General features: G+C 50.2%; 1 protein-coding gene across 6 annotated transcripts in view; it reads right to left on the bottom strand.

Annotated features, from left to right (window-relative positions):
• Dgkd (diacylglycerol kinase delta) overlaps positions 1-25,131 on the bottom strand; it is a 98,105-nt gene that overhangs the window by 3,110 nt on the left and 69,864 nt on the right. For 3 of the 6 annotated variants that reach the window (XM_078018253.1, XM_078018257.1, XM_078018258.1), the window contains 20 exons: positions 24,266-24,374; positions 19,160-19,299; positions 18,184-18,268; positions 16,560-16,654; positions 16,368-16,467; positions 16,018-16,291; positions 15,295-15,456; positions 14,410-14,538; positions 13,781-13,877; positions 11,176-11,286; positions 10,160-10,256; positions 9,864-9,971; positions 8,883-8,996; positions 7,606-7,740; positions 7,153-7,304; positions 5,507-5,618; positions 5,332-5,424; positions 4,452-4,571; positions 978-1,095; positions 227-333 (listed from right to left, as the gene is read on the bottom strand). In XM_078018253.1, coding sequence (XP_077874379.1) covers positions 227-333; positions 978-1,095; positions 4,452-4,571; positions 5,332-5,424; positions 5,507-5,618; positions 7,153-7,304; positions 7,606-7,740; positions 8,883-8,996; positions 9,864-9,971; positions 10,160-10,256; positions 11,176-11,286; positions 13,781-13,877; positions 14,410-14,538; positions 15,295-15,456; positions 16,018-16,291; positions 16,368-16,467; positions 16,560-16,654; positions 18,184-18,268; positions 19,160-19,299; positions 24,266-24,374 — 2,458 coding nt within the window. The remainder of the gene's footprint in view (positions 1-226; positions 334-977; positions 1,096-4,451; positions 4,572-5,331; positions 5,425-5,506; positions 5,619-7,152; positions 7,305-7,605; positions 7,741-8,882; positions 8,997-9,863; positions 9,972-10,159; positions 10,257-11,175; positions 11,287-13,780; positions 13,878-14,409; positions 14,539-15,294; positions 15,457-16,017; positions 16,292-16,367; positions 16,468-16,559; positions 16,655-18,183; positions 18,269-19,159; positions 19,300-24,265; positions 24,375-25,131) is intronic. The other 3 variants (XM_078018254.1, XM_078018256.1, XM_078018255.1) reach the window with 2 other exon arrangements.

Raw genomic sequence — 25,131 nt, 5'->3', positions numbered from 1 at the left:
CAGTGAGTGCCCAGAGCCCAGCGCAAGGACAGCCAGCGCCCGAGATACCCCGGCAGTGGCGCCCACCACCCAGCCACAGGCAAGCACCCTCCCGTAGTACAGTGCAGAAGAGACAGGAGCCACCCGCTTGGGTGTGAGCGGCAGGAGTGCTGGCGTCTGTTCCTGCCAGGTGGCCACTCCCATGTCCCAGGAGAGATCAGACACCACCCAGTACTGGGGGGAACACCTTTGTGTGGCCACAGTGTTGGCTCTCACGGCTGGACCATAGCAGGAAGGGAGAGAGGCAGTTAGACTTTCCAGGCTCAGCCGCCATCATGAACAGAAACCCAATTTCTGGTCAAACATGCAAAGAACAACAATCAAAAGAGCTGCCCTGAATGGTGGCAAATGCACCCAACAGAGTCCAGGTCGGGGCCTGCACAGCACCCAGAGGGCTACACACAGCTCGGTGCTCAGCCAGCTCTTCGGACAGAGATTGTAAACCCCAATTTACTGACCCTGAGGAAAAATGTCCTTTTGGATCGTTTTCTATTGATTTCATCACCCACAATCACTGGTGGCCTGGGGTTCCTGGCTTATAGACCTTGATCATCGAATCAATCAAACAGGAATCAGCAGCCTTTCACAAGGAGCAGGCAGAGGACCCCAGCACAGTCTGAGTCCAGAGTTTTATGTCTCCAAGTCTGTCTTGTCACCTCTGCTGTCCTCCCTACCTCAAAGCCCCAACTCAAGGCAGATAGGTCAGTGTCCCATCACCCTGGGTCTCCATGGGGGAATAGGGCATGACAAAAGTACCCAGCCTAGACAGGGAAAGCAAGCAGGGGGAGGTGCTGTAGCTGCAGACAGACCTGTGCAGCCTCGTGACTGGAAGTCACAGCAAAGGGACCACAGGGAATGGCCTTGCAGCCAGGGGAGAAAAGCAGAGGCCAGGACCGCTGGCATGGACAGACAGAAACACGCAGGAGAAGGGCAGGTACCCGGGGCTCCCAGGCTACTGTAAGCTTCTTTGTTCTTGTTGTTTTTCTCCTTTTTAAATTTGGTCACCAGGCGGAATTTACCACTGCGGCTGCGTTTGGAAAGATCCAACATCACATTCTGTTGGGGAGAAGGAGAAACACTGGGCGTCAGACCCTACCTTATCGAGGCCTTGGTCATGCCCTACAGAGGCGGGGTGGAGGGAGGGAGGGGTAGGAAGAGACACCTTCTCCTTTCTTTTGGTTTTATTCCCTAACTTGTCCTTGTATGTACTACTGATCTTCATGTCTTTTAAACGTTTTAAGTGGTCATTGTCATATCATTTATTTTTACATTATACTTTTTTAACTTTTATAACATTGGCATTCTTCTCGTGACTGAAAGCATTTTTGTAAATATTAACTACCCCTACATGCCACTATATGAAGATGATTAAAACAGACTGTTCAGCCAATCTTCTCGTGTTGGATCACGAGGTTTGATGACCAGTGTTGTATGCTGCCTTTCTAGATGAGGCTTTTCCTGCGTCCTGCCTCCTTTCCTGAGGATGCACTACCTATGCTGGAACAGTTGGGGACAGGGGGCAGAGCCACAGAGAAATGGGGTCCTTGTCTTGCAGCCAGCAACAGCCACTCCTCCACAGGATGTCCCCAGGGACACAAGGAGGCAAAGGTACTCATTCTGTGGCATGCTGTTTATAAGAGAGACGCCATAAATAAAGCCTGAAAGTATTAAGCATGGGAGAGAATAAATCAAGCAAGTAGACTTGAAGATTAAAGGGGTCCTTACATAATGACAAAACCTATGTGTACCTAATACCATAGGCTCAAAATATATACTGTAAACATGTACAGAATCAGAAAATTAGAGAGACATCTGTAATTCTGGTAACAGTTATATGGTAATTGATAAATCAAGAAAAAAATTACAGCCAGGTGCAGTGGCACACAACTGTAATCCCAGTAACTCAGGAGACCAAGGCAAGAGGATCGCAAGTTCAAGGCTAGCCTCAGCAACTTAGCAAGACCTTGTCTCAAAAATTAAATATAAAAAGGGCTGAGATGTAAGCTCAAAGTAGAGCACCCCTGGGTTCAACCTCCAGTACCAAAATGTATGTGTGTGTATGTGTGTGTGTAGAAAAACTGTCAGAAGGGACTTGACAATGTAAACAACACAACGGCACACAAGGCTCATTTACAAAACCAACCACCTTCTGGACCACTGAGCAAGTCACAATAAATTTCAACAGAATGTGTCTCCAAGCACAGTGAAATTACACTAGGAATTGACAACAAAAACATAATTAGAAAAATCCCATACACTGGAAAATAGAAAACATACTTCTAAAGAACTCATTTAGATGCTTATTTAGCACATTTTATAACTACTATAATCGTAAGTAGCATTAAGTCCATAACTACATAGTAATTTTCCAGTATAAAGTGGCCGTCGTCTGTTATCTTAGATACATAATTCTATTTTAGCATTAATACACACAGTCCCCAACTTAAAATCATGAGACTTACAATGGTGCACAGAGGTACCCCACCACCATTCCATTCTCACATTCGAGAATGATTTCATGAGATAGCATACTGAACCATAAAACAGACTTCATGGGAAGCAATTTTACCAACTGCAATTTTCTGAGCACATTTAAGGCAGGTGAAGCTGAGCTCCAATGTTTGACAGGGTAGGTGTATCCAATGCATTTTCAACCTACCATCTTTTCAACGATGAATTTATTGAGAACATAACCCCCTGTAGATCAGGAACATGTATACTGTTATTCTGGATGTTTTTACTGTGCCTTCTTGAAATTGTTTCATTTTCATCTGTCATAAGTTGTTTGTTTTTTGTTTTTTTAGATTGGGGGTACAGGAAAGAAAACAGGGCCACGAACAACAATATATGGCCAGGTTTCTTTTGAACACAATCTGAGGATAATCTGCTTTGAGGAGAAAGACCTATCATTTTTCTCTTCTTTTCTGTGCTATTAGCGACATCCTTGCTATTCCCTTATTTTCTTGTACAACTTAAGAGTGTATTTTATTTCTGTCTTGTGTTTTGTTGGAACCAGGGATTGAACCCAGGGGTGCTTAACCACTAAGCCACATCCTCAGCCCTTCTTATACTTTATTTTGAGACAGGGTCTTGCTAAATTATTCAGAACCTCACTTAGTTGCTGAGACTGGCTTTGAACTTATGATCCTCCTGCCTCAGCCTCCTGAGCCACTGGGATTACAGGCATATACCACTGTGCCTTGTGTTTATCTGATAAGACATAAATCTATTAATTTAATCTATTATTGTTCTATTAAAACTACCTTTAAGTTTTTTAAAACATGACTGACTACATTTCTCTATTACCAAAGGCATAAATGTTGTTTTTGACTTTTTTCCACCTTAAGAAGAGGAATTTAATGTGCTTCCAGACCCTATCCATATCCTTTCCCGGCCCCTCCTCACCATCCACTTTGTTGGCTTTGATCATTTATAGGACCACTGTTGAATATTCTACATAATCATCTTAGTAATTTTAAGTGAAAATCTGTATCACATTTACAATGAACTATTTAATCAATTTTGATGAGCTTGTTTTTTCCTTTTATACCAAAATATCTCCAGTCTTAAGTTGCTGGGTTTTGCAAACTGCCTAGACTGCCTCCGTGTCTCACAAAAGGTCTGCACGTGCTGACCAACGCCTGAGGGTCTGAGAGGAGTGCTGACCGCTGCTGCCTGCCCCTGCCACTGCGGCCAACAGGCCCCAACAGAAGCATCTGGCACAGGGTCTGAGTGCGAGCCTACTAGTTAGGTTCATCCTGAGGGCCTTTCCTCTTCCCCTCTAGTCTGTCTCTGAGGGCTCTCCCTGCTGGACAAGGTGACTGCATTCCAGGCACTGTGCGCCCTGGGGTCCCATCTACCCCAGCTATGAAACCTGCAGCCAGCTCGGGTCGCTGAGTGCGCACAGAAGAAAAGTGTGAGTGGGGAGTGAAAATATCAACGTGTCCCTATCAACAATGAAATTCCATGAAGCTGCCATAGTTTTTCTTTCTTCCTCCCCACCCCCACCCCCCGTGCTGGGGATAGAACCCAGGACCTTGCACATGCCAGACAAGTGCTCAACACTGGGCCACATCACCAGCAAAGCTGCCATTTATCCAATGGATGTGTCTCCACACGAGCAAACTGGGGCTGGGCTCTGCCTTCCTCCTATTTACCGCCCAACCAGTCCTGCAGCTGTTTTAGAGAACAGTGTGTGCCCAGTGGTCAAGGGGTCTCTCAACCCCAGCCCCAGCCCATTCCTAAGCACACAATCTCTCCCTGCCAGGAAAGACATTTTAAAAAGAAGTCTCGAGGATGCTACCAGTGGCTGGAGACCCAGGCAATCCTAATCCCAAAGCTGAAGGGGCCATTGAATGTAGGCAAGTGCTACGTGTCCAAGGGGCACCACACCGAAGCCTCAGACCACATACCTCTTCATCACCAGGCTCTGTGGGCTGGCAGAGCCAGGGCGTATCTGCCAGCTTCCTGAGCTGCCGGTCCATCTCTGCGAGAGCAGCACCCAGCCGCTCCTTCTGAGGAGGGTCCAATTGCTGCTCCAGTAGGAGAAAGAGAAACACAGCTGCTGGCCACAGCGAGACACCAGAGCCAGCAAAGCCCAGGCAGACGAGGCCCTCGGAGTGCTTACGCTTTCCAGAAATGAAGCGCCTGGGACAACCCCAGGACCCCCTTCCTAAGCAGTGTCTGTGGAGATGAGAGGCGGACTCTGCTCTGGTGATAGGAAGCCACATGCCCTACGTGGGCTGGCACCTGACCACAGGGCTCCTGTTCAGGCTCCCTCTCTCATAAAGGAGACAGGACTACACATCTATGCCAACTGCAGAAATGCTGGGAGCAACTAGACAGCAGCATGACACACAGGGGCAGCACAAGGTCCAGGTGCAGAGTGGACTATGACACTAGCCTGGGAGTCCCAGCAAGTCCTTCCCACATCCTCCTTTTACTCCAAGGAGGCTGGCCAGCCCCCATTCTAGCTTCTGCATGGGGCTCCCCCAGGGCTGGTTGGGGCAGGCGACAGCCCAGCAGATCTGCTCCATGAGAAGGGAGGGTTCAGTGCCCACAGGGCCTAAGGGAGAAGCACATTGCCCACCACCAGGCGCTGCCACAGGCCCTCTGCCATGCTGAAGATGACCCGCTTGAGGTGCTGCCAGGGTCCAGGTGCTGACCTCAGAGGCCCCTCCCTTAAGGCTGAGAGCCCTGGTCTAAAAAGCACAGCCCTCAGTGCCCAGTGCCCTGGAGACAACAGTCACCTCCCATAGAGCCAGAGACCTGCTACCCCCCGTGTCAGCTCACCAGGGCCATCTTCCCAGACAGCAGCAGCTCCGTCTCGCTGCGCAGAGCCCTGATGTTATTCACCATCTCCAGGACAAAGCTGCAGTTCAGCCCCTGAGAGGAACCAGAATGCACATCCATGTAGAAGGCCACGGGCTATGGAAGTCACCAAGGCCAGACCTGGGGAGACCAGTACCTCCGCAGCCCTAGGCTTGCCATACACTCGGTCCATGGCCTTGGAGCTGGCGTTGACGGCATGAGCGAGCTCCTGCTCCACATCCCGGTGGCACTGGGCTACTTCTCGGATGCTAGAGAGAAGAGAAACACAGCTTGCTTCAGGCCAAGGGCAGGACGGCCCTTTGCACACTGGTATTAACACAGCCCAGGACACCAAGACAGCAGAATGCAGGCCCAGTGCAGCAGGCCAGTGGGGACTGTGGCTCAGCTGTGCCACCACACACAGGTACAGCCACTGGCCCAGGAAGACCTTGACAGCTGCCTCCTGATCAACAGCCGACAGCAGACAGTTTAAACAGGACACCTGACATCTAGATCCCAGCTTTTCCAGTGAGGAAAACGCACAAAATGAGGCTCAGACCTTGAAAACAGCAAGCAGACAGCAGGCCAGCATGTAAAGCCACATAGGAAGACCCTGGCAGGGCCACAAATGGGCCAGAGGTGCAGACCCTGCAGGAACCAGAGCTCCTCGAAGGCCCAATCCTGAGCATGTAGCCCAGAGTGGAGCCCTCCAAGGGGAGACAGTGAAGGCACAGCCGGGGGCACCTCTGGGAAGCTGAGGTGGGACAAAGAGGGACATGGCAGTGCAGGGAGAGGCCAGGGGAGCACCCCACCCTGACCAGGGAAAAATGCAGCACTGTAGAAAGCACAACTCCCAGCAGGCCCCCTGGGCCACCACAGCCTGTAAGGGAGCCTGTTGCCCAGCAAGCAGCTGAACGAATATGTAAGGCCAAGTACGCCCCCAGCCCCATGGCCGACCAGAGGCAGAGAAGGGGGAAAGAAGGGTGGCCCCCCTAGTGGGAGGTGGCAGCAGCAGCAGTTGCTACCCACCAAGGAGAGAAGGCGGTACAGGACAAGGACATGTGGCCAGTGTGGACTAGAAACGTCTCTGGGAGAGGAACCAGATAGCAACTAACCTATAGGACAAGAGCCTGGAGTGGGGAGCCTGGCCCACGGCCACCTCCTCACATCAGGGCTACCTGGGAAGGGCAGACCCAAGGGACCCAGCACACAAGGTAGAGCAGAGGAAGGGAAAGCCCGTGAGAAGCACAACAGGGACACCAAGGAGCACCAAGCAGCGTGCAGCTCCGGGAGGGAGAGTGCCACTGAGTAACGGAAAAAATTGGGAATGGCGGAGAGGGCCCCAGGTGAGCAGGCCGGGTGCGACCTGCTGGAGCCCACACCACGGCAATGGACTCCGTGGACAGTGCTGAGCACTGTGTCACAAGGGCCGCAGCTGCTCCAGAAGCCACTTGTCAAAGAAGAGAAAGTGCCTTGTACAGGTATCTTTGAAAAAAAAAAAAAAATTTAAGAGCAGGGTGCAAATCTGCTCTCCGAAATAAAGGAGGCAGTCAAGGAATGTTCTTAGAAATCCAGGTCAGATTTAATGTCTGTGGCTGGCTCTGAAAATCCCTATGGGTTTCAGGTTTCCATCTATGCAAACCAGGCAGTGTCTGAAAGGGGGCTAGGAGAAATAACCAAAGCCAAGGCAAGAGGAAACAGGCTGGGCCCTCGCGGGCGATGCAGACCCAACGCAAAGCCAGCAGAAACTCCACAGCCTGCACACCAGCGAGGGGGCTCCCTGCAGCGCCGGGCAGAGCCCACCTGTGGATGAGGACCCCGGCCGCCTGCCCAAACTGGTCCATGTGGATGGCCTCCTCCTCAGATAGGATCTCTGGGTGCAGTGAAAAAGATGGTGGGCGGGGCAGCTCACACTTCTGTTTGTCTTCCCAGGACTTCAGGGTGTTCTCAAAGGCCTAGGACATGAGAGGCAGACTTACGCTCTCCACCACGCTCTCAAGTGGGGAGCATACATCTAACCAAGATGAATACTACTAGGATATCAACGTAACTAGGAAAGAAAGAGGCAATTTTTTTTTTTACATTGCAAGGGAGGCAATGTCCTAGAAATTACTCTTTGTTAGGTTCATTTTTGTGTCTTAAACAAAAATCCTAGCACAAAACATGAAGCTCTTCTGGCTCCTCAAGAGTGCACAGGTAAGCCCACAGGTAAGCCTGGTACCCATGCCAGAGGGCCCTGCAAGCAGTCATTCTTACCCTATCTCTGGTCAGCGTCTGTGCCCGGTTCTTGTGGATAATCCGAATGTATCCAGGGGGCTGGATCCAGGCCTCTCCATCCACCTGCACAGGTACACCCTCATCCCCCAGGATGGAAATCTTCACGGTGCGACACTGGGCCAATACCACAGGCGTCAGTTGTGTGCTAAGCCATGACCTCCAGAGGTACCACTGGGGCCTTCCTGATCCATATGCCTGTACCCCTTCCCCTCAGGACTCCCATCCACCACCACCACCGGGGACATAGATCCAACAGCCAATTGCTTTGCTGTCAGGACCCAAGAGGCTGCTCTCCTCAGCTCTGCTGCCCTACCCACCCCTACAGTCCTCTCCCAGAGACTGATGAGCTTTGGGGATCAGTCAGTGTAGGAGACCCTGGTCTGCTGACATGGGCGTCAGGATCAGGTAGGTGGGGAGCAGGGAAGTCATGGGCCCCTGCCAGATGCCAAAACCCCCAGAGAAAAGTCACTGAGTATATGATGATGCCCTTTTCCTCTTTCGAGAAAAATGCTGCAAAAACTTTAAAATGTGAACTTTTAAGCAGACTAGGATTGGGGACAGATATAGCACAAAAGATACTGGCCGACCCCAGCATGGGGTTCAGGCCAGTGAGATTTGTTTTGTTTTTCTATTTTGTGGTGCTGGGGATTGAGCGAAGGGCCTTGTGCATGCTAGGCAAGCTCTCCACCACTGAGACACACACCGGGTGGGCCAGTGGGTTTTATAAGCAGCTCCTGCAACACCTCTGCAGAACAAGAGCAGCCCCCAATACCACAGGGAGACAGGCTTTCCCAGCCCATCACCACTGTCAGTATGGAGTCGTGGGAGCTCCAGCCTGTCTCCTGTCCCAGACCAGGCCTCAGACGGAAATATTCCCCAGGGCACCACAGAGACTTGGGCTGTTCCCATGCTCCGCATTACAGCTGCAGGGGTGGGGCAGAGCTCAGCCTGAGTCTGTTCTACCTCAGTGTCTACCTGAACAGGCAGAGTGCTCAGGTAGGATACGTGCTTTGGGGATTTTCGTTTTGAGAATTTAACTGTCAAATATAGCTGGTGGGAAGGATTTTGGCCCAGGAAGCAGTACTGTCCAGAGCCCAGAGAAAAGGTTGCCACAAGGTCCTGGGAAAGCACCCTCTTCTTGTGGGCTCCACCCACTGGAAGCAAACCCAGTGACTTCTATGCCAAGCCCTGCCTCTGCAAACAGATGTGCACCGCAGGAGGGAGATATGTCCAGCCTTGAGGACCCTGGCCAGTACCTGTGCGATTCGGTGATGCTGCAGCTTAATTACACGAGACACAGCCATCTGCATGCTGCCAAACACAGCGACCACCTCCAGAATCTTATCATCAAACGACGGAGCTGCAAAAGTCTGAAAGGCCGTGTGAGAGCTGACCTCAGCCCTCCCCACCCCACACACACACACACACACACACACACACACACACACACACACACACACACACCCAACTCTGGGGAAGCCTCTCTCATCAGCTGCTGTGCCAGTGAGAGGCAGGCAAGCCTGGACATGCACAGGGTTTCTGCTACCCAGCTGGAAGCCAGCCACCTGGGTCCCCTTACTAGCTGCCGCTTACTAGCATGAGACCTTGGGCAAGTTATGTAACTCCTCTCTTCCTCAGTTTCCTCATCTGTCAGGTGAGGTCATATTGGCATACTCCTCAAGAGGCTGTTACAAGACTGAACAAGGTAACATGAGAACACAGGTCCACATGTGTTAGGTTTGCAGTAAGTGCTGGCTGCTTTGTTATTATGTACAAAGAAGACATTTCCTCTGGCTAAAACTGATCAATACCTTCCCTCATTCAGATTTCTTCCCGGCTCACAGCCCTATGCAGACCAGGCCCTTACAGATCCCAGTCTCCTTCCACATACTTGCTGCGCGCTGCAGCCATGGGACCTTTCTCCACACCCTCCATGTACCTGTCTCCTCTTGCCTCTGATCCTCCACATACAATACTCCCTCTGCCTGGCATAGCCCTCCTCTTCTCTGTGGCCCACCCAAGTTGGCCATCTCCTCGTCCCCCAGGTCTCGGCCCCTGCTCACCAATCCCAAGTACTCAGTCTGCCCTCTAGACAGTGAGCCCATGGGCAAGGGGCCCTGTCTGGTCCTCCACCACACCCACCCCCAGCACCACCAGGTCACGAGAGCACCTTACTGCCCTCTGGCTGTCCCACTCCTCCCTGAGGCTGGCCCCCCCACCCTATACCCTGTACGTACATCATCTTCCTTGGTGCCCCCCCAGAAGTTGGTCCCTCCAGCATAGCTGGGAATGTTGAGGACAGCGATTCCCTGAAGACTAGGGAGGGGGATTGGTCGACCATCACACTGAGCAGCAGAAACATAGGCAGGGAGAAAGAGAAACACTTGGCATGAGCCGGTCTTCCTTCAGCAGCACTTGCACCAGGTGCTAAGGCGGCGTGACCTGGATGGGCTCCCCTGAGGGAGCTCAGCACAGTGCAGACAAGGCCAAGAGCTGGGGTGGGGGTTCAGAGGCATGGACCCTTCCCACTCACCTCCAGCAAGACCTTCTGCTCCAGGTTCCTGTAGGTTCTGTGCAGCAGCTCCTTGGTGCCCAGGACTCCATACCACATCATGTTCTTGGTCCGACTCCTAGGAATGGAAGCCAAGCCTTGAGGTGGGTCAGGGCTTCCTTCACAGGTAGCAGCCTCTGCTATAAAGCCTGGGGAATGCATCTGGTCACATACCAGTCAGTCTCAAAAACTGTCTGCAGCAAAAACACCTGAAGACCAGACAAATGTGCCTGAAGAAATATAGTTACCAGCCAGGAACGTGGCACACGTCTGTGATCCCAGTGGCTCAGGTGAATGAGGCAGAAGGCTCACGAGTTCAAAGCCAACCTCAGCAACTTAGTGAGGCCCTAAGAAACTCAACAAGACCCTGTCTCTAAATGAAATATAAAAAGGGGGACGTGGCTCAGTGTGTTTAAGCACCCAAGTTCAATCCCCAGTATTAAAAAAAAAAAAAAGAAATATAATTACCAACAGGGAATTGTGCTAAACAATGACAATTTGTGGAGAAAGTAAATGAACAAAACTTCCCCAAATTTTATAGACCATGACTTTCTTCTGTCTTTGAAAATTATGCTTGCCATAGAAAATGTGGAAAATGATGAAGAGCACAAAGGAGAAAGCAATCTTCACATCCCAAACTTCTGTGCCCTCCCTGTGAATGCATGAAGTGGGTGGCAGGAGGCCTGCTGGGGAACACAGCTCCCAGCAAACTTGTGCTACCTGCCTCTACTGCAGTGTCATGGGCTTATTCAATCCCCGCCACCCCCCCCCCCACGGCCACTAGTGTTCTCACGTCCAGCCTGCCTGACCTGGCCAGCCCTGGACTGCTGACTGCGTCCTACACCTTTGCGTCTGACAATGAGGCATCCAGTCTCCCATCTTCTCCTTAGCATTCTGAACCATTTAGACCCCGCTGACTCCAGAAAGAGATCACCTGCTATCTGAAAGGAGAGGCCAGAAGGGTGTAGAGGACAGGCGGCTCATGAGGCTGAACCCACCTGCACTTCTCTGGGTGCTCGTCGCGCTTATTGTTAAAGTCCAGGGAGATCTTCGCATCCAGGCCAATGCCAAAATAGTTGTTCATGACACACTTCTCTGTGTAGCACTCCCTGCAGAGGTGAGTGCTGAGTCAGCTACAACGGCCTGCTGTGGCTGGCTTGTCAGACAGACTACCGAGCTCCATACATTTCTTCCTTAGAGCAAAATGAACCCAAACCAGGTTTGCTCCCCCACAACCACCACTGTAAGAGCTTTACTGAGATATAATTCACCTGTCATGTACTTACCTATTTAAAAGTATATAGTTCAGGAATTTTTAATATATTTTAAATTTTAAAACTACAGAATTTTAAAACCATTTCTACAATTTTAGAACATGTCATCAGTCAATAGAAAGGTCACATCCTAAACTAACAGCTCCCAACTCCCCATCCTCCTCAGCCCCTCAAAGCCACTCATCTGCTGTCTAGATGGCTGTGCCTATCCTGAACAACTCCATACAAATGAAATCCTAAAACATGTGGCCCACCAGGTGCGGTGGCACATGAGGCTGAGGCAGGAGGATCGTGAGTTCAAAGCCAGCCTCAGCAACAGTGAGGCGCTAAGCAACTCAGTGAGGCCCTGTCTAAATACAAAATAGGGCTGGGGGTGTGGCTCAGTGGTTCAGTGCCCCTGAGTTCAATCCCCAGCACCCAACAAAACATCTACTGAAAAATGATATTCCACTGTGTGGATATTCTAGTTTACTTCTTCATTAGCTGATGTACATCTGAGTCATTCCACTTTCTGGTTATTATCTGTGGATATTTGTATACGAGCTAGGCATGGGCATTTGTCAGTTCCCTGGGTATATGCTCAACAGCAGAGCTGCTAGTCACCTGGCCACTCAGTTCACCCTTCTGAGGAGCTGCCCACCTTTTCAACAGCAGCTGCACCAGCATCACGGAGATCTTCCATGGCACCTAAACTCACACCTCTGAATCCCAAGCTCAAAATGCTTTCCCAACACCCTTAGACTGTTAAAGCAGTTTCCAAATCAAAAAGGAGCTCAACTTCAAAATGTCTGTGCCAGCCCAGAGCCACACAAAGCCTCCTCCTAGAGTCCTGCTGTGAGACTCATCTCCTTTAGCCTCTCACCCAACCAGCCGGAGGCCCTGGTCTGTGCTCACTCGACTGCTGGCATGGCCAAGCTCCTCTACAGCCGTGGGTCACCTAGGGTTCCCCTCCAGGACAGGAGGTGAAAAGAGGAACACCTGTCCTTCCACAATGAAAAGACAGCATGGAGGATGCAGTGCAGGGAGCATGGCAGGAGACCCCACAGAACTCACTGTGGAAAGGACACTTAGGAACACTGTGTGGACCAAAATTCTGATAGTTTAGCTTAACACTTTTTGTAGCCTGATCTGAAACTAATCATGATGTATAAGTATTTTGAGGACACATCTAATTCAAGTGCCTAACAGCTGGCTCACAGCAAAGCTCGGGAACAAAACCATCTTCTAAGTTGAAGAGCACGTGGCTAACAGTATCCATAGGTCCTGGGGAAAAAAGAGAACTAATCCAGAAAAAAGGCATGTGGACAAGAGAAGGAGGGGGTAGCTGGTCCCAGTTGGCAGCTGCCGATAAAGGGAGATGGTGGGCTCCTGTTGTAGGCAGAACTGTGGTGGCCAAGCTGGTGGCCTACACAGTTTGGGGGGAGCCGGGGGGAGGCAGACAGCACAGCTGTGTGTCCCCAGGTAAAGAAGAAAGCACCCTTAGACACAGAGACAGGATTCCATGATACCAGACGAGGTTCAAGGCCCTGAGGGCACGGCTCCCAGAGGGAATGTAGTCTGAGCCTTCAGTGGCGGCCTGAAGACACAGAGCAGGAGCAGGAATGGCGCATAAGGCCACCACTAATGCCTGGAGTCTAAAGGCTGTCCTCCCAAACCCACGGAGCTTCTAAAGCATGCCAGACACTATCAGTTGACAACCTGTGACCAAACATCACCAGCACCCAGCCACCCAGAGCCTGTCGTCAGCAACAAGAAAGATAAGCTAGAAGTCTTCATCGGTTTGTAAAATGCCATCCATCTCTTCACTGGTCTCTACTGAACAAAAGGCTCCATTCTGCTGCTCTGCAGATGTGCTCTCTGCCTCGGAACCTGGGCACAGCAAGAAGGCCACGTCCCCAATATTCTTCAATATTCATCTCCTCAGTCTGTGTCACTAAGCAGGAAAGCAGGCGGGTGGGGCAGCAGGACAGGAGGGAGAAGCATGTGGGAGAAAAGACGTGACAGTGGGGCAGTAGATACCCAAGCGTGACAACTGAGGCAACCAGGGGGACGAGCACTGAGTCAGCCTCCAGCAGGACTGGGTGGGCCAGCAAAAGCCCTGGAAGGCCACCCGTGAGTAGTGGAGTGCCTGGTCGCCTCTGTCAAAGGGCTGAGAAAGAATCAGGGGAGGCCCTGCCCTCTGCCACCCTCAGCTGTCAGTTTCTAGGTTATCCTCATTGGCTACAGCAACCGAAGACCCAGCCAGTCAACAACTTATTAATTTCTCCAGTTAATTCTGAAATCATGTTCCAATGTGTTAACAAGATGCTGTGGTGCACCTCATACTCACAGGTTTTCGGGTTCAGCATTAAAGGGGTCAGCGTTAATTAATAAGCGACTGATGACAGAGCCCCCAGGCAAGGAACCAGACATCCCAGCCCGAACACCTGCAAGGGAGAGAGAAAGAGTGCTAGCCAGAAGCTGCAGACAAGAGAAACGTGGGTCTCTGCTGCATCGCAGATACAAGTTCTGCAGAACATTAATATAATTAAACAAGTCGAAACAATGAAAGGACATCCAAACCTTGACAATTCACAGGTCAAAAATCACCATCATCATCCAATGTTTATCATGCAAAAATGGGCCTGTAGGGCCACAGACACCAACATCTATGAGACCCCTAAAGAATGTCTTCCTGGAGGTTGGAGGCACCTCAGTAGTAGGAGCTACTTGGGCAGTTATTTGGGTTCTGCCTGCCCTTTATTAAAAAGGGCATTTTTCATAGTCATATAAATTTTAAAGTTCTGTGCCTATCTTTTCATGGACCTATAAGCTCTCTGTGGCCAGTGATGCCATCTTATTCCTTCTGACAGATCCAGTACCCAGCAAAGTGACGAGTCCAAGCCATTGGTAGCAAACACCTCCTAGCTAGTTATCCCCAGCACACCAGCCCAGGTAGGTGGAGGTGACAGCACTCACTTGGGAACAGGATCTTGGTGTTCAGTGCAGGCAGGCCATCTCGGCTTCCTGCCTGGAGAGGAAGAGAGGCAGAGTTGCCCAAGGACAGACCTCCTTTGCTCATTAGCTTCTCACATGGGGATCTGGATGCTGTAAAACAATACAGTACAAAAAAACACACACACACACACAATACAGAACACCCTCAGACTGTCCGAAATGGAATGCAGCTGAAATCCTAGGGGGCATGGGTGGACGGACAGGTGTGAGGGCTGTGGGAGGAAAGAGAGCTACAAACCACCTGTCAGGCCAGCAGGAAAAGTACAAGACAAAGAAAGAAGTCCCTGAGTGAGGACTCGCACAGCATGCCAAGGGCCTAGGTGGTCTTGAAGGCAACAGAGGTGGTGGATGGCAGCACAGGGATGGGCTGGCCCGGCCATGGTCTGAAGGCGCAGTCCGCACCCAGGCAGAGTGGAGTATTAACGACCAATGCTCTCGGCACTGGCTCTGGGCAGGCCCCTCAGTGCCTGGCCAACTGAGGGGAAGAGGGGCTCCCCAACAGGAAGAGCCTGTGCCAGGGTCTGTTCCACGAGGGGCAAGGATCCCATCCCTGCCAGACACAGTCCTGTCTGAGTATCGCTGTGGGACACTGTCAGGAAGTGTCAGGAAGGCTGGGCACGTACCAGCCACTCCCAAGGAGAGCAGGGAACCTCCCCAGGCCCTGCAGGTTCTACCAGTATCCTCCAGAAAAGCCACATGTCAGGATCACACACACAGACGGTGCACACATGGGCCATGGTCATGAGAGTCAAATGGCTAAAGCAATTAGGAGAAAGGCCCCTAAAGCCCCTTCAGCAAGCTTGTGAATGCAACCAAAACCAAAGGCTGCCTGCAGCAGAGACATACCTTTGCGGTGGCTTCTCCCTTTGAGGACTCCGCAGCTCTCACTGTGGGATAGCGGTGGGCATACTCTGCCATCTGTCCTTGAGTCCTTCTTCTCTTCTGCCTCGGGGAGGCCTAGTATGAAGCCCTCCTGCTCCTGGGTCTGGGCATTCTGTTCATCAACAGCTAGGCAGGGAGATAGCACTGCCACTGAGCACATATGACAGCAGCAGCCGTGCCAAGGTAGCTACAGGGTGCAGGGTCCAAGCTTCCCCTCTCAGATGTCTTCTGTCTGACAGTCAGACCCTGGCGCCCCACAACACCCCACCTTTTGCCTGGTCCCAAGCACAGTCAGTTCAGCGGCACCTGGACATTGTGCTGACTGGCTGGGGAGAAGGACCTTGAGGCTGGAGACCACAGAGGGGGAAGTGACCTAGCAGAGGAACCCCCTGGATGTCATCCAGGAGGGCAGCCAGGCATAGGCACACCAATCCATGGCTACAGTCTGCTCAGAGTGGACACGGGGAGGGCCAGGAAGGGGGGTGAAGTGAGGGGAGACAGTGTGGACTGGCTCCTGAGAGTGCTGAGGCAGGCAAGGGCACCCTGCTGAAGGGGCATGGGTGTAGATGAGGGTAGACGAGTGTGTGAGCCAGTGTTTATCCCAATGTGTCCATCCTGGTCATCACCCGCACAAGGAACCCAGTGTGTGTCTGAAGACAGCCATCCGGCCACCAAGAGGCCCAATACCTTTCTCTGTGTGTTCTATGATCTGGCGAATCGCTTTCTTCAGGCTGTTGGCTCTCAGCATGAGCTGCTCTCGAGGCCGGAAGATCTGTGGCCGGGCAGGACATGCGGAGCCCACCAGGCGGTCCCCAGTGGAGCCACAGACGCTGCCCGATCCATCCCCATCTTCAGCCTCCTCAGCAATGGTAGGGGGTGGGTTGGGCAAAGAGGACGAGGCCTGGGACTCATCATCCAAGGTCTTCAGGAGAGAGTCCAACTTCTCCTTCAGGACAGAGCACTAGACAGGATGGACTGGCATGGAATGCATGCTCCTCATGTCTGGATGCCCTCCCTCCCTGTACCCAGGAACAGACCTTCTTGGCCATGACCTCTGACTCCTCTGAGCTCTCAGTTGTCTTCTCGTAGGCCCTGCCCACCCGGGCCACAAAGTCCTTCACTGTCTCACAAAGCACTCTGGGGTACAAGGGGAGGTAGAAAAGTGGCTGGTTTGAAACTCTGGGTGCCACCTTGGTTGAGGCCCTGCCTCCCCAAGGCCAAGTACTCACTTGGCTGATGAGATGACCACCGAGTGCTGATCTGAGGTCAGGATTTTAGAAAGATGGGCTGCAACTGAGTCTTCATAGAAGAGAATCTGCTGTACCTGCAATCACCCCAAAAAAGGGATCTGTCAGTCTCCATGATCGACTGACTGGGCGCTCTGTCCATGACTCTGGGTCACAGGGATCTTCTACTTCCCCGGTAGCAAAGTCTGGAAAGAAGACGCCCTCTACCTGCCTCACCCTGCTACAGCCTCAACTCACTTCAAACACTAATCTGAGCTGACCAGTATTCTGTAAGAGACTTCAGAAGATTCATCAAGCAGTAGACAGACTGAAAGCCAGTTCCAAACAAAAACAAATCTGCTACTTTAGTCTGAAATCTAAACCTGGCCTGTGCAGGGTCCTTAGTCTATCACCGGCTCTGTCTGTGGTGACCCCACTGATAGTGGCCCCTGGTTTGGGTTCCATTCAGAGCAGATGCCATGTTTTCTATGTTGTGTGAATTCCATCCTCTTCACCACTAGCGTTTGCCAGTGGCACAGGAATGCCACCCTGTATTGTGGCTGCTCCCCTGGCCCTGCCCCCGAGCCAGCAAGCTTCACTGCTAGCCAGGCAAATCACTCTGTGAGTGTGAAGACATGCCAAGCAGGCCTGGATACTCTGGCCGGCAGCACTGTTCGTCAACTGTGCCCTGACCGCCTGGAGAAGATCACCTCTTTCTACAGCCCTTAACACTCTCGGATGGCACACTACCAGGCAGAGTCCTTCTCACACTGAGCTGGCAGAGCTTGCCCTGTGGGATAAGCACAGCTGTGTGCCCAGCACTGCATCAGTGCAGGACATAAACCAAAGAAGTCAAAGTCTATGTCCTGGGCTGGGGATGTGGCTCAAGCAGTAGCGCGCTCGCCTGGCATATGTGCGGCCCGGGTTCGATCCTCAGCACCACATACAAAACAAAAGATGTTGTGTCCGCCGAGAACTAAAAAATAAATATTAAAATTCTCTCTCTCTCTCTCTCTCTCTCTCTCTCTCTCTCTCTCAAAAAAAAACAAAAAAACAAAAAAACAAAGTCTATGTCCTCAGGGAACTTAAAGCCAATCACAACTATAACATCCATCAAGCAAAAAGAACTCGGTGCTGAACCAGAGTAGACAAACTAAGGGCGGCTACAGACACCCAGAGAGAGGAGGGGTGGGGCAGGGGCAGGGGCCCCGTGGCTGCTAGGAACAAGGCAGCAAAGGGAACTGGGCAGTCCAGGCTGGGGGACAGCTGTGACCAGACAGGGAACCAGTATAGATGGTGCATGGGGTGCTAAGGAGCTGACAGAATGCACCAGAGAGCAGGAAGGCACAGGACAAGGTCACTGGGATAACCCAGGAAACCTTTCCACAGTCATGAAGTCCAAGAGTTAGAACCCAGCCAGCCTGTTGTTCAGCTGTGACAGACCCAGCATGAGAGGGGCAAAGAAGACATTTCAAAATGCTGACCGTATGTTAAGACCATGAGGTAGGGTTTAAAGAGTGATGGCAGGCTGGGTGGAGCTCAACGGTAAAGCACTTACCTAGCATGTATGGGGACCTAGTTTCTATCCCTAGCACCCTGCCCCCCAAAAAAGAGCTGGTGGCAATACCTCGGAATCCTCACTGAAGTCTTCGGTGACAGTGGAGGAAGAGGCCTGCCGAGGGAGTTTGGTCTCGTGCGCCATGACGCTCCACCTGTACAGGCACAATTTCAGCTCAACCAGGCACCTGCCAGCACCCAGGGACACGCAACTGCCCATGACAGACCCTGTGCTCCCCCCAATTCCACAGCCTGTCCCTTGATCTCAGTCCTATTTCTAACCTCACTTTTAAGCCCTCTATCTTGACTCCACATCTGTAACTTCATCTGCCTGAGAACAAACATCTCCTCTCCCCAACCTACAGGGCACTACAGCTCCACAGAAAGAAGGGAAAGGTCTTCCATAAAAGCCGCCCTTGAGATAAGGTGCTGCTGCTGGGAGAAATGGACTTTCCCTCCTTCAGATAGCTACAAACTGCTCAGCTAGCAGCCAGCCTGCCCAGTGAGGATGAGCACCTCCTACCAGGAAGGCTGTCCAAATCTCCAGGGTCCTGGAACATGTTCACTGACACCAAAGACCACAGGCATGTGGGCGGTGGGGTACCACCCATCTAACTAGAAGCAACCCACCCAAAAAAGCCAGAATATCTTTTAAATCCTACAGGACACTTGCCCAAAATGTGCTCTTCTGGGAAACGAACATAGGAAAATGGAACTGCTCAAATACACGCCTAGCAGTACTTTGCCAGTGGTCACAGACCCTCAGCCAAGACAGCTGAAGACTAGAGGCAGCTTCTCGGACGCCATGACAGACCTAAGTATGGTCTCTTAAGGAGAACTCACCATTTGGGACGTGCTTCTTAACCTGTGTTGTTTGTTTCTATCCTTTGAATAGTCTAACCAAAACTATCAGGAAAAGAATATATGCTCAAGTCAAACATACCAATAACATCAGAGGTGCACAGACCCCAGGACAGGAATCATGCTCAAGTGCCTGCTTCTCAGAATAGCTTCAAGCCCACACAGCACTGGCGCATTCCACTCACCTGTCCAACATCTTAGTGCTGGCCCTCTCCAGCTTCGCCAAGATCTGCGGAAGCTGGGTATCATCGTCACAGGCTGAACCCCAGCCAAGCACTCGGGCCAGATCATTTCCTGTCCCCAGGGGTAACACTCCCAGCTGACACTGACCAGAAACAGAAGAGAGAAACTTATTAACAAAATCCATCTTCCTCCCATGCATCTCCTCTCAAGAAAATCCACTGCCCTCCCTGAGCCCTACAGTGATGGCCACATGAAGTATGGGAAAGATCTGACTGAAGCGTGAGGCCTGCACCTTCTCAGCAGAGGCCACTTGGAGAAGACAGGTGGTCATTAGGGTCCAAGAGCAGGTGCCAGGGTCGACTCTGGCCATTGCCATATCTTGACAATAACCCTCCAGGGCCTCAGTTTGCACAGCCCCTTCGTTCCCAGTTGCACTGCTGGGACTGCATCCCAGGGGCTGGTCGGTAACTCCCCACCAGTCACTCCAACCACTACAGCACTTTACTCACCAAACTTACTTTCTAAAACATCGCTAATATCATTCCTTCAGCCCTAAAATCATCTCCAGTGGCTTTTAAGACCAGAACCACCCAAAGTGGACACTCCAGACCCAGCCTAAGTCTGTACCTGCCATTCCCCAAAGCTCTGGCCCACACCTGGCATTCCCCTCTCAGAGCCTCACCAAAGCCCCTCTGTGCCAAGTCAGTACTTAAAAGGCCCCCCAAATTCTGGTTGCCCCACACTTCTCTGTCAACACAGTGACCAGAGTCATCAGAGCCTGGGGTACAAGTCCTAAAGCCAGGACTACAGCCTGCTCCCCAAAGCACTGCACAGTCCCTGTTCTCCTGACACCCAGTGTCTGTGCATGGGGCCCTGCTGGCATGCAGGGACAGCAGCAGAAAAGAGCACCAAGAGCACAGTGTGGACATGCAGGAGGTGGGAAGGAACACAGGTGGAAAGAACTGGGTGCTGAAGGAGTCTAAGAGGGGCTAGTGCCTCAGTGAGGCCTCTTGAAGCCCCACAGGAAAAGACAGGCAGCACGAACACAGGCAGTGTTCCAGGAGATGAGATGACACGCCTGAGAAGTGCAAGTCAGAGCACAACACAGAGAAGATAGTGAGGGAAGAGGGGTAGAAAAGCCAGACAGATCCAATCAAGGGCCTGGGTGAACTCTGCTATTGTGCTGGACCCTGCCCATCACCAAAGCTGATGAGGGACACATGCATACAACCACCCAGGGAGGGTGGCCCAGATGAGCTATCCCCAGATGGAGGCAAGGGCTCAGCAGGGACCCAGCTGCATATACAAGTGGCCTAGACCAGGGAGAACACAGTAGGGTTGGGAATGGTGGGGTGGCAGGACTACACCCATCGGGTATCTAGAAAACAGGGAGGGAAAGGGACCAAAGAATAAGGAAAGACTCTCAAACTTCTGCTTGAACACCCGGATGGACAGTGTTTTCAGACTCCAAGGAAAGGTAACGTGGGTAGGGTGGGGGCCAAGCAATAACTTGGGACTGGAAACCTACAGCACCAAGACATCCAGAGGGGCCCAAAGCATCTCAAGGGTAGACAAAACTCCTTCAAGTGACTGAGTCTTCCTCTGAAGAAGAGTGTGGAGAATAAAGAGAAGTCCCACAGGGCTCTGGAGACACAGCATATAAAGGGTGCCAGGAGGAGAAGAAAGGGTGTGAAGAAAGCCAGGGTGTGGGGTCCAAAGAAACCACAGCAAGAGAACATCAAAGGCCACAGAGAAATCAGAGGAGGTGAGTGTTCACAGAAGTGGGCTGAAGAGATGAAAATAACCCTCAAGGTTTCACTCTTCCTAACTAGCAACAGAAAATTCATCCATAATCCACAAATCCACAAAACTAAGTGGACTACTCCAGTCTTGCCACTAGGAGGAGCTGTCTCTCTTTCCTGAACAACAGTCCTGCTTGGTTGTGCACTGCATGGTTAAGACCCTCATCACTGCTAAAAACATACACTGGCAAAGACAGCCTCTCTTAATAAGTGGTGCTGGGAAAACTTGTCATCCTTGTATAAAAGAACGACACTACACCCTTATTTCTCACCCTGCACAAAAACAACTCAAAATGGTTCCAAGTCCTCAGAATTAGAACAGAAACCACAACTCTTAGAAGAAAACGTAGGGTCAACACTCTAGCATATGGACACAGGCAATGACTTTCTCAACAAGACCCCTAAAGCTCAACAAATTATGCCCAGAGTTAATAATAAGTGACATGGTATCAAGTTAAAAAGCCTCTGCACAGCAAAGGAAACAATTAGGAAGGGAGAGCCCAGAGGAGAAAATCTACTGCTAGCTACTCTTCTGACAGAGTATTAATGTCTAGAATATATAAAGAAATTAAAAAAAAAAAGAAAGAAAGAAAATGCAATAAATAGACAAATGAACTCCAACACTTTTCAAAAGAAAAAATAAAATGACCAACAAATGTATGAAAAAAATGTTCAACATCATCAGCAATTAGGAAAGTGCAAATCAAAATTATGCTAAGATTTCATGTCATACCAGTCACAATGGCAGTCATCAAGAATTCAAATAATAAGAAGATGGGGGGGAGGGGGATAGTAGAGGATAGGAAAGTAGCAGAATACATCAGTCACTAGTATGGCATTATGTAAAAATGTGAATGTGTAACCTATGTGATTCTGCAATCTGTATTTGGGGTAAAAATGGGAGTTCATAACTCACTTGAAACTATTGTTCGAAGTATGATATGTCAAGAGCTTTGTAATGTTGTGAACAACCAATAAAAAAAAAAAAAAGAATTCAAATAATAATAAATGCTGGAGAGGACATGGAGAACAAGAAACACTTTACACTGAGACAATAAATCAATACAACTGCTATGGAAATCAGTATGGAGGTTCCTCAAAAGACAAATCAGGGAACCACCATATGATCCAGCCATGCCACTCCGCAGTATTTATCCTAAAGAATTAAAGTCATCTTACAAGAGTGACACTTGCATACCCATGTTTACAGCAGCACAGCTCACAATGGCCAAACAATGGTGGAACCAGTGTAGGTGACCACCAACAGATAAACGGATAAAGAAAATGTGGTAAATATACATACACAATGGAGTTTTATTCAGCCATAAAGAAAAATGAAATTATGTCGTTTGCAGGAAAATGGATTTGAGAACATTGTGTTAAGCAAAATAAGTCAAACTCAGAAGGACAAGAGTCCCATGTTTTTCTCTCACATGTAAAAGCTAGAAAGGTAGGAGGAAAGAAAGGTGGGGGTGGGCTGGGAATGTGGCTCAAGCTGTAGCACGCTTGCCTGGCATGCGTGTGGCCCGGGTTCGAACCTCAGCACCACATACAAAGAAAGATGTTGTGTCCGCCAAAAAACTAAAAAATAAATATTAAGATTCTCCCCGCCCCTCTCTCTCTCTCAAAAAAAAAAAAAAAAAAGAAAAGAAAAGAAAGGTGGGGGCAAGGGAGATCAGTACAGAAGAGGAAAGGGACCATGGGTAGGAGGAGGGGAAGAAGGAGGGAAGTGCTGAGGAATAGTATTAGCCAAATCATATTATTACATTGTATGCATATATGAATATGTAGTAACAAATATCACAATTATGTACATCTATAATGTACCAATAAAAATTAAAGACAAAAAAAGACCCTACTCACTCCATTGTGGAGTTAAGTACTAACAACAACCACCCATAAGTACCACTGAGCCAGTGGAGCTGGGTGGAGAATGCAAAAATCACTAGAAAATGCAATAAAGTCACATGGAAGATTTAAAATTTTTTAGTTTATTTTTATTTATAATTTTGAGACAGGGTCTTGCTAAGTTTCTGAGGCTGGCCTTGAACTTGCAATCCTACTGCCTCAGCCTCACAAGTCTCTTGGGATTTACGCACCACCATGCCCATTTTAAAGGGCAATATAAACATGGTATAAGACAATATCAATGACTGTTTGCATAACCTTGGAGTATGGACAAGTGTCTCAATATGACAAATGACAAAAATCATGAAGACCAAAACAATATTTTAATAAAATTACAAATGACCAATAAGGGGGGAAAATCTACAAAGATAGACATAAGAGTTAATAAAACACTTACCCTTAGACATCAATTTAAAAAAATAAAATGAACACCTCAAGAGAAAATGAGGAAAAGCATAATTTGAATCACAAACAGGTGATTCATCTAAAACTTCATAGTCAAATGAGACAAGGCTTGACTCGAAGAAATAAAAATAAGATTCTTATTTTACTCTGTTGGGCAAAACTTGAAAAGAAGCCATTTGGGCACACATGAGAAAGTACAGACTCATGCCATACCAGGAAGGTGAGCAGGCACAGTCCTAGTGGAGCGGAGTCAGTTAGTACATACCAATTTTTAAACTCAGAGGAAGCACATACGGCTTCGTCAGCCTTGTTGCTAAGAAATCTCAGCTCCACTGATGCAAGCCATGAGCTAAGCTCGGGCTCGGGCTCCAGCTTCATCCAGGGGAAGCTACACAGACCTGCTGGCTAGAGCTGAGCATGAAATGCCTGCTACACTGACTCTAGGCGTGCAGTGAGAAGTTAGTGAGAAAATAGTAGTGTCCATTTACAACTGCAACTGTGTTCACATCTTGCTCTACGTATTGATACAAGTCAAAAAGGCAGTGACAGCAATGTTAGCAGTGACTAAATACCAGGGGAGAGGCGTGGCTGGGAGTAAAAATCCAACAACACAGTCAACATTTTTTTAATGTACAATCAGAAAAGTGTATTTTCATCTCTATACAAAAACCTAAGTTCAGTTGAGAGGTTGAATGTATACTTCCTCCCCACTTCCAGAACCAGAGGCATCAAATCAGACCAGCACCCAGTGAAGAGCCTGGGGGGACAGGGGACAACAGCCTCCAGACCCTCCCCCAACTGGGACAGTTCTTCATGCCCCAGGCTCTGACTTGCTCTCCCTTCTCCTCTCTCTGGCCACAATCTGCATGACCTTCCAAACCTCTGCTATTCCCTGCCAGAGAGCAGGTGCCTCTAATGCACAGAGCTGAAACAGCAGGCCACCCTGACCTTGGCAGCCCTCTGCTGGAGTTGAGCTCCCTAGAGTCCAGGTACCTGTTTGTGAAGGTTGAGGCTGTCAATTTCAGAGAGGACCCAGCCAACACTGCCATCCCCACCACAAACCAGAATCCGGAAGGTGTCAAACTTCTGGAATAACCGTAAGCTGTGGAGAAAAGAAAGGCAATGAAATGCCATGCGTTCCAAAGGACAAACAATGGGCTTGTCTGTCCCAGCTGAGGGGAGCTGCCCATTCCTCCCAGCTGACTCTGTGGTGACAAGACTATCTGCACGGCCCCTCACTCAGGCTCTGCTGTTTCAGAATGAATGACAGTGGCACTGGGGCCTTGACAGACCTTCCAGCCAGGGACAGGGACCAGCCAGGCATGAGACCATGGACGGCTGGTGGATGCACGGTCACCTCATCTTGCTCAGGCACTGGTTTCTTGCAGGATTCATGAGCACAGACTGCCTCAGCCCCAAACAAACGCTGAGGCCAATGGTCCCCACCCTTCAGCACTGTCTCTCACCTGCCCCATCCAGATGCTGTCACTTTCAACCCTCTCCATCATGCCCTCTTGGCTGCCAAGCCTCGACACCACTTGTCCCCAGGCCCTGCAGTCAGATCTCTGCCCAGCTCTGGCCTGGTCATGCCAGAGCCCCAGGCTGCAGATCCGCCAGCGCCCTGCCTGTCTCCCCAGAGCACTTATGCCTCAGGCCCTTGGTCCTTGGGAGAAGTGGCCCAGGCTTCTTTTTTTTTTTTTTTTTAAATATATATTTTTAGTCGTTGATGGACCTTTATTTTTATTCATTTATTTATATGTGGTGCTGAGAATCAAACCCAGTGCCTCACACATGCCAGGCAAGTGCTCTAGCACTGAGCCACAACCCCAGCCCACTTCCTTCCCTTTTAACTTCTTCTC

This window comes from Ictidomys tridecemlineatus, chromosome 7 (genome assembly GCF_052094955.1).
Source record: "Ictidomys tridecemlineatus isolate mIctTri1 chromosome 7, mIctTri1.hap1, whole genome shotgun sequence".
In the NCBI taxonomy this organism is placed as follows: Eukaryota; Metazoa; Chordata; class Mammalia; order Rodentia; family Sciuridae; genus Ictidomys; species Ictidomys tridecemlineatus.
The sequence above is the reverse complement of the archived record's forward strand: the minus strand, read 5'-3'. Positions and strand labels throughout refer to the sequence as shown.